Genomic DNA, 12,360 nt, shown 5'->3' on the forward strand with positions numbered 1-12,360 from the left:
CAAAGTAGGAAATTATAAAATGTCAAAGTGATTGAGTGCTGACAGATTGTGTGCTTTTTGAACAAAAGTGTACCTGCAAATACAAATCAGCAAATGCAAATTCACCCCACAGATTGTGTGTGTGTGTGTGTGTGCATGTATGTCTGTGGGAGTGAGGGAGAGAGGGTGAGGGAAAGTGTGTATGTGTGAGAGAGAGAGAGAGAATGTGTATGCACGTGAGAGTCGAGAGTGTGTTGCTGAAAAAGCACAGTAGGTCAGGCAGCATTTGAAGAGCAGGAGAATTGACGTTTCGGGCATAAGCCCATCATCAGGAATCATGCCCTTCCTGATGAAAGGCTTATGCTTGAAACGTCAATTCTCCTGCTCCTCGGATGCTGCCTGACCTGCTGTGCTTTTCCAACACCACATTCTCGACTCTGATCTCCAGCATCTGCAGTCCTCATTTTCTATTACCATCATGTGAGAATGTGCGTGCACGTGTTTGAGAGCGCGTCTGTGCAACAGTAATGAAATGTATGCATGTGAAAGGCCGTGTGTGTGTGTGAGAGAGAGCGAGTGTATGAGACGGTCTGTGTGAGTGTGTGAGTGTATTTGTGTGAGAGAGTGTGAGTGTATGTGGGTGTACATGTTCTTGTGTGTGAGTGTGTATGTGTGGTGGGGTCACGTGTAGTGTGACATGAACCTAAGATCCCAGTTGAGGCTGTCCTCGTCGGTAACTTGGCTATCAGCCTCTGCTTAGTGACTCCGTTATTGCGCATCCTGAAGTCCAACTTGGAAGAAGTTCCCCCGAAGATCCTAGACCAAATGTCTTTGACCGCTAAGACATGCATACAGCCTCAAAGTGAGGAGTGCTGATTATGAACCACACACTTACTTTCAACTCTTGTACCTTATTCATAGTGTACTTGTAATGTTCGGAATTATTCTGCCTGGACCATGTAGTTTCATTCTTGTAGGCTGTAACTGCTGTTTTCTTCATATGGTATCTGATCCAACAGGATGGTAATACTTGTTTATGTATCAAGCTTAAAATTAAATTCATGTTCATTAATATTAACAAGTTCTGTGAAACTTGAGTCAGTTGCATCAATAATTTTGCTTGAAGCACTAATTTCCCTAGAATTGCAAATGTCATTTTTTTTTCTAATGGACACATATTGTCTAATGTGAGTATCTTTTCTAATGGGGCTGGCCTGACCACATTAACCCCTTATTAATGTGAGCATTTTATTTTTAATTATAGAGTCATAGAGATGTACAGCATGGAAACAGACCCTTCGGTCCATCCTGTCCATGTCGACCAGTTATCCCAACCCAATCTAGTCCCACCTGCCAGCACTCGCTCCATATCCCTCCAAACCCTTCCAATCATATACCCATCCAAATGCCTCTTAAATGTTGCAATTGTACCAGCCTCCACCACACCCTCTGGCAACTCACTCCATACACGTACCACCCTCTGCATGAAAAAGTTGCCCTTAGGTCTCCTTTATGTTTTTCCCCTCTCATCCTAAACCTATACCCTCTAGTTCTGGACTCCCCGACCCCAGGGAAAAGACTTTGTCTATTTATCCTATCCATGCCCCTCATGATTTTGTAAACCTCTATAAGGTCACCCCTCAGCCTCCGACGCTGCAGGGAAAACAGCCCCAGCCTGTTCAGCCTCTCCCTATAGCTCAAATCCTCCAACCCTGGCAACATCCTTGTAAATCTTTTCTGAACCCTTTCAAGTTTCACAACATCTTTCCGATAGGAAAGAGACCAGTCTGCACATCTTCTGTAAGTGACCTACCATCTTGCAGATGTAGCATTCTTTCACCATGGCTGTGCAATCCCTGTGTCTGTGAGGTTTTCCTTTTCCACACTACTGACACCATCTCTTAGTATCTGCAGTTACTTTTTTGTGAAGCTTATCATGTGCCTCTTTACTACGTCCATACTACAAAAAACGAATGGGTTCTGTAGCTCTTCTGATACAGAGCTGTTTTTCTCCTCTCAGGACTCTTCCTGAGTATTGTTCGAATTTCCACTTTCTGCACTTTGAATAGCTTTCTCCAAAGGTAAATCTTGCTTGGGCTGTAAGGAATCTAACAAAGACTCATTAATAATGTTAATGAACAACAATATTCTCTTATGAATTTTGATTTCATTGTCATATTTTACTACTGATCTATTGTTGAGACCATATTACTTTTCTGTTATGTTTCTCATTATTGGTTTGAACTGTGAGCTGCAGTTGAGAACTGAACTTTGAATTGTGATCAGCAGCTTGTTTTTAAAAAGCAGAGAGAACAAAAGACTGTTGTTTGCTTTTGGAAACTGGCATGGAAAGATAATGCAGGTTAAGTACAGCACTAAGAACACTGTAGATGATGAATTGGCACCGAAATGTCATTATGTTCAAGAACTGGTAGCTGGTTAGATGTTGAATTGATTAATCAAATGAGAACCAGTGCTGGCCAGCCAACCAGAGAGAATGGTTAAAAATAAAAAGTTATTGGCTTGTTGAAAGTCCTGGGAAAAGAATTCCGGTCTGTAAGAAAGATAGTCTCTGGACGTTTGTGAAAGCTGTTTTCATTGATCAGTGACTTCAGGATTTAAGCAGGATACAATCTTACATAAAGGCTTGGTATTCGTCATTGAAGTGGTTATCAAACTGGCAACTCACATATCTTTTATTTGTTCAAAATTTGTCTTGAACTATATACATCTATTGGCATGTGAGTGAGAGCTGGTGATCAAAGAGGATTGAACTTAGATCATAGATATTAATTCCATTACCTTGTAGTTCATTTGTGTTCTACTAAAGTTACACTATTAATAATACATTGTTAATTTTGGTTTAATTATTATCTTGGTGCCCAAGGTAAATTTTTTATAAAGTCTAGTGGGGAACAATTGAGCAATTTTGAGTGTCATCAAATGTTTTAATTTTGCTGTATTGTGAATCCTGTGTTAGTGAGTCTGATTTGGGCTGCCTTGCTATCCCTGTAACATAACACCATAGAGGTTATTGATGCAAGAACTTTTATGGATTCCCCTTGAAGCTCAATCTAAATATAAAATTTTGCCCTTTTATAGACTTATTCTTAGATTATAGTGATTTTCAAAAGTTTTTAACACTTCATAAAAAGATCTCTATCTTTTTTGATATTTTGGTGATTTATTTGGTGGTCATTTGCTATACGATTCACTGAGGGTAATAAAATAGTTATTATTTAAAATTCAACCTTAGTATTTAATTTTGAAGAAATTCTGCTGTTTAAAAATTGTTTTCTCTATGATGTTCAATCCTGTGTCCTGTTTGGCCCATCTCTCACATTACACAATTTTAAAAATATTATTAATTTTAAAAGCATTTCTTCATAACAAATGTATTTATTCTCATTTGTTTTAAACTCTTTAAAGTCTGTGCCACCTCAATACTAATCAGTTCTCTTCAAGCTTGCATTCTTGCATTATATCAATGCAGTTTAAAATCTTTATTAAAGTTTCTTTAGACTTTTAAACTCTGCATGTGGACTTTAAAACAATGTTCTACTGCAGTACTCAATGATATTTGTTACAAGAAAGCTTTAAATTCTGTGAGTAAGCATTCCTGAATTGTGTTACCTCTCAAGGTTCACATTCTGCTAAATAGCAATAGTGTATTTCTGTATTGCTTGCTGGAGACTTTCCTGTCTTTTCTTGAATGAGCAAAATGGTAGTTTCTTCCAACCTCCTGCAGCCAAGCTGGATTTTTGCCTGTTGCTTCCTGGGTGAAATGGGCATATTCCTAAATTTTAAGGCCTATCACACAATTTATAACCCCTTCGACGATGTTTAAAATTAACTTCTAATACTGTGCCAAAATAATTCTTTCTACCGAAATTTAAATTCTGGGTGTCTAGATCATGTAAAATACTTCAAAGTTCTTCCAACTTTTTTCTTCTGTTAGATTCTTTCTTCAAGTTGTTCAAATTTATCATTTTGTTGCCATAAATAAACTGGGCCACTTTTCAAGTAATTAGATTAGATCAGATTCCATAGTGTGGAAACAGGCCCTTCAGTCCAACAAGTCCACACTGGCCCTCTGAGGTGTAACCCACCCAAATCCATTTCCCTCTGACTAATGCACCTAACATTACAGGCAGTTTAGATGGCCAGTTCACCTGACCTGCACATTTTGGAATTGGGAGGAAACCCACACAGACATGGGGAGAATGTGCAAACTCCACACAAAGGCTAGAAATGAACCTGGGTCCCTGGCGTTGTGCAGCATTAGTGCTAACCACTGAGCCACCATGCCAACCTTCAAGAAGCAAACAAATTAGAAATACGATGGGACCTTGGTGTAAATTACTTCTCTGACCCCTGCTCCAGTTATTTTAACCATGACCCATGGAGTTACAATGCTAGTGAAATTCATTTTGAAAAACAGCCTCCCTCCTTTACTTTCTTTCTACCCTTTTTTTAATCACAATTACTGTGATGTTCATCCCCATTGCCCTCAATGATATCTAAGTTTACTGCCAGAGCTCCCAACTGCTCCCACAAATCAGTGGTAGAATATAAACCATCAAAGAGTCTTAAAAAGATACATTTTCTTCTATAACAAGGTATAATTTATCGTGCACTGGCAGTAGGTACTCTTAACATTAACAAGCCAGACATAGTTACAACTATCAGGAGCCAGGCATGTCACATGGGTTTCATTGGAAATCCTCTAAGACTAAGAGTTCCTCCACCCAAAGATGGCATGACATCGTCAGAACCATTATCTTATACAACACCACAGATGCTTCATACTCTGAAATAATTTATTTATCATATTTTTTCTTTATCTTTTTTATGCAACTGTTAAAGTCAACATAATGAACTTAGAAATTCACTGTGAGAAGAAATGCCAAGTATGATTCATACACCACGAGGCACCACACTGTAGTTTTGCTTTTAAACTAGAAAGGTAGGAAGGTACTATAACGTTTCAGCTTCCTGGTGTGTTTCTAATGGAGGACGGGATGTGAAGTATTCCAACAACTCTTTCTGTGATGTGAGTCTTGACTTTACTCTGATTTTATTGGGGAGATGTGATGTAGTTCTGGGTATATTACCAAGAAGAGAGACATCATATGTGAAGTTGCAGACAATATCAGCAGCCTACCAAAAATGTAAACAGTGGAATCGTAACCAGTATTGTTCTTTGCTGGGCTGACTTACACTAAAGTTTAAAGTTACATAATATTGGAAGTTAAGTAAACAAAGCCTACCAGATGAAAATATATCACAACAGACATATCTCTGAGGCCTATAAGATCTAATGACAGGAAGTTTCTTTCAAACCATGATGTAACATAAGTTTTTTAAAACAATTTTCAGTTTGACACATGATTTCCGAGCTATGGAGAACTTAATCTCTTTACAATGTTGTTTGACAATCACTCTGGTTTAATAGAGAGCAATACGAAAAACAGAGGTTAAGATGCAATGGCAACAAGAGCAGATGGTGATGAAGGAACATGAAATTGGAAAACAACGCTTAGCGCACGAAATCCAGCAGATGCTTCACAAGAATGAAATTGAAAAAGAAAAGGCTATAGCTGCTGCCACAGAAAAAGAAAAGCAACTCGCATCCCAGGCTCTTGATCAAGTGGTAATGTAAGTTCTTGGATCTCACTATATGTGTCAGATCTATGCAATAATAGCTGCAGATATCTTTTCAGCATTTGTCAGCTGACTCTACTGACAAGACCCTGTATTTCCCATGATTGTGAAGTGATGCACCATTTCCTTACTGGTAAAATCTTGGTAAGTATGGTCCACTGTGTTAGGAATCATTCTGGTAGCCTTCATTCATGTTGAGAGAGACAGTGATGTAGTTGTAAACTAGAAATGTAGAAGCACATTCTAATCTCTTGGGAAATCCTCGTTAATTGCAGCTCAGCAACTGGTGGATGTCAAGTTCAAATAGTAAATCTGGTATTGAAAACTTATCAGAACACTGATGGCTGTGAAATTAGCACTGATTGTTATAAAAACCCATTTAACCACACAGTTCAGGGAAAAATAGAGATGGGCAATGAATGCTGGTCTTGCCAATGACAAGAATTAATAAAGAACAATAATCAGTCCTGTGGAACAAGACATATAGTGGTCCAGGTATGCAACACCATTATTGATACATTGCCATATTTTCTTTGTCCCACTGGAATGTTTACCTAATGTCTTTTGATGGTGGTTGGTGGGGAAAGTTATTATTTGCTTTCTCACAAAACCTGTACAATTCTAGCAGGAGTTTTAGATTAGATTCCCTACAGTGTGAACAGGCCCTTCAGCCCAACCAGTCCACACCGACCCTCCGAAGAGTAACCCACCCAGACCCATTTCCCTCTGACTAATGCATCTAACACTAGGGGCAATTTAGCATGGCCAATTCACCTAATGACCAAATAAATGCATGTTCCCCATAACTTGGGAGTCCAGAACCGAGGGTCACCATGAAGGATATGGGGTAGTTCATTTTGGACTGAGATGAGGAGAAATTTCTTCACCTAGAGAGTGGTGAGCCTGTGGAATTCTCTACTACAGAAAGCAGCTGAGGCCAAAATGTTGAATGTTTTCAAGAGTAAAAGGGACCAAAGTGTACTGAGAGAAAATAATAACAGGGTATTGAGCTGGATGATCAGCCACAATCATTTTGATTAGCAGGACAGACTCGAAGGACTGAATGGCCGACTCCTGCTTCTATTTTCTAGGCTTCTGTGTGTTAATTATGGCTCAGGACCAGAGGTTACATAAGGGCCCATTAACCAAGATAGGATTGAGGGGGTCAACTGTACTTAGGTTTGGTGGGGGGGTGCTACAAAGTTTAGCATGTATCCAGAGTGGAGCTGGTGCATGTGGGCAGGGAGCCCTGGGTTTGAGGCACATTTCCACTGTCTGTGGTTAAGGAAGCAAAGCTGCTGCGTACAAGTCAGGGCCAGGACCAGGACCAAGGGCCTATACCCACTGGAGCGTCGGGATCTGTGATTTCTGTCCCTCCTTCTGGTCTCAATAAAATTTCATTGAGTGCCATTGAAATTGTCTCTAATTGCAAATGTCAGAATACTTCAGATGAAACTTGCAACAGGAGTCTGCACATTCTGGCAAATACCAACAGATCCCAATTTGTGAGCTATTGATCTAGATGTATTATAAATGTAAAGTAATTTCATATGTAATGTGTTGAAAACTATGTACATTTAAATTTATAAAAGTTCACAAGAAATATACAGAGAGATCATATCTATCAGGAAATATTCAACAGCGGGTTTTTTTCTGTCTAAGATAGAGAAGGCTGAAGGGCGATTGACAGATGATGAACTTTCAGAAGGATTGTGATTAGGTAGAGGAGCTGAAGATGTTTCCAGGACTCTCAAATATAGGAGTAATGTATTTGGAGATTCAGGACAAATCTTTTCCTCTAGAGCATAGTTATGATGGAATGTTTAAAGAGGGAAATATGGCTGTATTTAGGGAGAAGCTAGATAAATACGCAAGAGACAGAAGGTTAGAAGAATGCATGAATAAGATAGGTGAGGTGGGATTGAGAGGAGTCTCATGCGCAGCACAAGCACCAGCCCAGACTGCTTGAACTGAATGGCTTGTTTTTTTCTGTCCCTGCTCCTGTTTGTGGACCTGGCATGAATGTAAACATGAGAAGCCCCTTGGCTTTTCATAATACCATATAGTTTTCACTTTTTATTGAATATCTTGAACAAGGTTATATTTCCAACCTATATTTCCAAAAGTGAGACACAGTCTCACAACTAAATGGACATTTCTGAGATGAGACTGAAGAGATTGGCAACAGGTTACTTGCTTACCTTGTGCGCTGCACTGCACTTGGTCTGAAATGCACACATTTCTTTTGCTTTTCGATTGGATGTAACTATGCCACTGCATTGCTTCAATAGATAACTCTACCATAAACAGTAATGGTTTAAAATGTACTTGCATTACAAACTCACCTATGAGGAACCGTTTGGCAACATAATTAACAATGCCACTAAAATGACATAAATCTCTCTCATCATGTACTGTGTGAAATTGAGAGGTTTATTTGTAAGCATGGTCTCAACTTTGGTGTGCCTTCATTCCACATCAAACTGAAAGAGATATTTGCTGAAAACAGTGAATACAGTAAATCCTGAAGGCTAACCTAGCTGATCTATAATGCGCATGTTGTTGTGTTCTGAATGACTTGTCCAGTTTTCACATGCAGATTGGATGTCTGGCAGTGTTGAGGCTGTGTATGTATGGGATACCCCAAGGCACACAAAAGTGATATCAGTTTCACCCAATGTTATCTATGACTGGTTCTGCGCAACATGAATTGGCCAAATACTTGGGTAAAAACAGCCGGTTTTGAGCAGGTTATCCACTTATATGGCAAAGGATTCCTTCACATTTGCAAAGACTATACACGATTTGCTTGACAATTGCTACATGGGGTCCATTTACTCATTTGCCATTGCTGGCTAATCATCAGTTTATGACTCCAGGAAGTCATAGATGTCTGTACTGCAACAGTATGTCATGGTGATCTAGATCCACCACCACTGTGTGAATCAGTTCTTCTTGAAATAGGAACTCAACAACTCATATCATTGAATTCAGTTTCACTGATAATATCTACGCCCAAGTAGATGATGGTGCCATGGGATTCCTGCTAGTCTTCGTTGGGTTCAATGACAACTATTTATTTGATTGAAGTGCACTTAATCTTCTACCACTCACATATTTCCAATATGTAGATGATGTACTTGCTACATTTAAACTTGCAACTGCACATACAAATGTCTTTACATGTCTTCATATGCTCCATCCTGCACTCAAATTCACATTTGAAATGGAGCAGGTAAATAAACGCCCTTGCCTCAATATCCTAGTTGAAACATTGATCAAGGATTTCTCTATTACTGCCTGGCACAAACCTACCTTCACTGGTCAGTCTATAGGTGGGGATCCCTACTGTTCCATAGGTTACAAAATTGACTTTATTGGAAACCTCATAAATAGGGTCCAAGCCTTTGTTCATTGTGCAACTCAAATGGAAATAGGGACATCAAAGCCATCCTGCTGAATAATAGCTATGTTGATCAAATAATTTTTCACTGTATGTTGTGCAAACTCATGCAAGGCCCTAAAGAGGTCATTTTTAGACTTGAAAAGTGCCCAGTCTATCTCAGATTACCCTGGAATAGTAAGGTGTCAAAACGATTGAGCAACAGGTGGTGGAAGTTGTTTCACATTGCTACAATAAATAGGACATCCCAAACACGAGTAGATCATAAGAAAGAGCATGCCCCTTTAGCTGTTTGCAACAAGCTGGATACTTAACATAACCAAACAGCCAGCGTTTGCAAACTTCACAGCACAGTGTCATTAGGTATGATTCTGCAATTGGACAACATCTGCAGGATAATCCTGAACGGGTGAGGCATTATAATCACTGACAGCCAATTTAGGATTGTCAGACCACCTTGTAGCATGGCACACTTGCATATACTTGAAGCTACATACAATATTGTATGGAGCCATGTACTTTGCAGACACAAAGAACATGTACACACACACTTCAAGTCAACAAAATAGGTGACAGCCATTCTCAGCTTCATTTCTCAGTGCAATGCCCTGACTAATGAGAGTCAACCCACCTGGTTTAAAATTTAACAAAGCCTGACAGTTAACTCACAGCATTAACGGGTGTAATCTCCATGGAAATACAAATCAGAGTCCACCTCCCAACCAATCAGCACTCTGTTCACACACAGTAGAAATTTTTGGTTTCCTCTTGAATTTATATTCTTTCAAAATGTCCTGAAGAGTGCAAAATAAAAAGCTTCAACAGAATGTGCCTTTTTTCAGCAATACCTTTTTTCATTCCCTTCATTTGAAAATTCTATTTGATATTTGAATGAAGTGAGTTGAGAAACTTATATTTTGTAATAGCAGTAAAGCTCATTATTAAATTTTTAAAACGACATGGTTACAGGGTTACAGTTTCTGCTCATTCGACCAGAGGTTCCCAAACCCACAAATGTTTGTCCCCCCAAGCTTGGCGTCAAGTATACCCAGCAGCAGAAGAATGCTGGAGTTTGTACAAATAATAAACCTGAAACTCACAATAACAGTCCGATTTTGCTTCCTCACTTCTAAATTCATCTTGGTCACTCCACTGAGTAAAGCTGAATGATTGTGCTGAATTGTGAGCAGTTATCTATGTGGATTTACAGTCCTAAATAACATAATTTGATTATGAGTCCCCAGAGGTTATTCATGTGGATCTCAAATGATCAACAAAGTGATGAGACAATTATTTGGACTGGTCTCACATGCAGAACTCAGCACTCGACCCAGACCGCATAATTATATTACAGTTTCAAATATGTTAATTTTCACTGGTAGGTACTGATACTACTTTTTTAAAATTTTTAATCAGAAAGTTAAAAGCTGATGCCGAAACACAAAGTCAATCCGCTCTACAAGAAACTTTGGAGATCCAAAAAGCAGAATATGAAGAGAAGATAATGGCTGCAGTTGCTAAAGCCCGTGATGAAGAAAAGGCAAAAGCTGTGGAACCCATCCTTATCCTCCAAAGTAGACATCAGTCTGAAATAGATATGTTGAAAAAATTGTTATGTGAGAAAGAGGTTGACCTCAAAGAGGTTTATGATAAGGTGGAAACCATGACTATCTTGGAATTGGAGCTAGAGACAGAGCTACGAAACACAAGGGCAGCTTTTCAGGACTACATTAATGTTACCTACCCAGATTTAGCCCCTGGACAGGCGGACTTCTTGCTTCCAACTCGACAAATGTGCAGAGATTCCCTTACGACTTGCAAACCCCAAAAAGTTCAAAAACGTCCCCAAGTGGAATAAAGAATTACAAAAAAACGGGGAGTGTTTCCACTTTTATTGAAACAAAATCATACAGTAATTATAACTTATACTAAACTTGTCGGTGCCCTGCAGTTGTACTTAGTAATGCACTGCATCACTACAACCACAAAAATATTATCAATCATAAAACATAAAATCATTACTGAGGAACCTCAATTATCTGCAAGACATGGGCAGGGAATATTTCATTCGGTTAATTGAATTCTGGATAATCGAATGCTGGATAATATGGTTTAGCCAAGCATTGGGACCTTGCGAACTTGCCAGATAATCCGATATTCAGATAATCAAATGCTGGATAATCAAGGTTCCTCTGATTGTACTAAATAGTAGAATAGATGCACCAATATCCTCAGATCTGGTACAAGAAAGGCATCTGAACATCACCAACCTTTCAAAACCTGAACTAGTTTAAAATTACTTGAGGGGACATGGTGCTGTTGTGGCGATCTCACTGAACTGGTAAACCAGCTGCCAGGCTAATCTCCTGAAAATAGGAAATTAATCCCATCATAGTATGCAGCAGGGTTTAAATCAAATTGATAAGACCTAGAATTGAAAGCTACTTTTAATAATGGTGTCATGAAGCTGTAAACAACAACCAATCTCACTAACTAATGTCTTTTCGAGATGTGATCTGCTATCCTTACCTTGTCTAGCCTACGTATGACTTCAGACCTACACCAATGTAACTGACTCTTAGCCACCCCCTGAAATTCCTGAGAAAACCATTAAGTTCAAGAGCAATTGGAGATGGGCAACAGAGGCCGACTTTGCCAGAGATACTCAAATACCATTGAAGATATTTTAAAATACGGAAACTCATTTATAATCACAGTGGCACAGTGGGGGCAGCACAGTGGCACAGTTTTGGGCAGCACAGTGGCACAGTGGTTAGCACTGCTGCCTCACAGCGCCAGAGACCAGGGTTCAACTCCCGCCTCAGGCGACTGTCTGTGTGGAGTTTGCACATTCTCCCCGTGTCTGTGTGGGTTTCCTCCGGGTGCTCCGGTTTCCTCCCACAATCCAAAAATGTGCGGGTTAGGTGAATTGGCCATGCTAAATTGCCCGTAGTGTTAGGTGCAGGGGTAAACGTAGGGGAATGGGTCTGGGTGGGTGCACTTCAGCGGGTTGGTGTGGACTTGTTGGGCTGAAGGGCCTGTTTCCACACTGTAATCTAATCATAATCTAAATATATGATTGATGACACTGATTGGTGAAGAGGCAGTTGATTCAGAAGGAAGAAACTCATATGCACACATGACATAATTATTGAACTACCCTGAATTTGTGATTGAATTTGCTAATTGTAATCCAGTTCCCATATACTTACTGGATAAGAGTTATGTTGTAGCTGCATACCAGTACTTTAAGAGAGTCAGGGGGCAGACGCGAGTGTACTGGCCATCACTAAAGAGGTGCTGTGAAAGATGAA

The 12,360-nt window shown here is 39.5% G+C and overlaps 1 protein-coding gene across 1 annotated transcript in view; it reads left to right on the top strand.

Moving 5' to 3' along the window:
- LOC132835270 (uncharacterized protein C6orf163 homolog) overlaps positions 1-10,904 on the top strand; it is a 29,291-nt gene extending 18,387 nt beyond the window's left edge. The window contains exons 4-5 of the mRNA XM_060854682.1: positions 5,435-5,637; positions 10,463-10,904. Of these exons, the coding sequence (XP_060710665.1) occupies positions 5,435-5,637; positions 10,463-10,904 (645 nt within the window). The remainder of the gene's footprint in view (positions 1-5,434; positions 5,638-10,462) is intronic.
- Positions 10,905-12,360: the final 1,456 nt, after the last annotated feature.

Source organism: Hemiscyllium ocellatum, chromosome 3, assembly GCF_020745735.1.
Source record: "Hemiscyllium ocellatum isolate sHemOce1 chromosome 3, sHemOce1.pat.X.cur, whole genome shotgun sequence".
NCBI lineage: Eukaryota > Metazoa > Chordata > Chondrichthyes > Orectolobiformes > Hemiscylliidae > Hemiscyllium > Hemiscyllium ocellatum.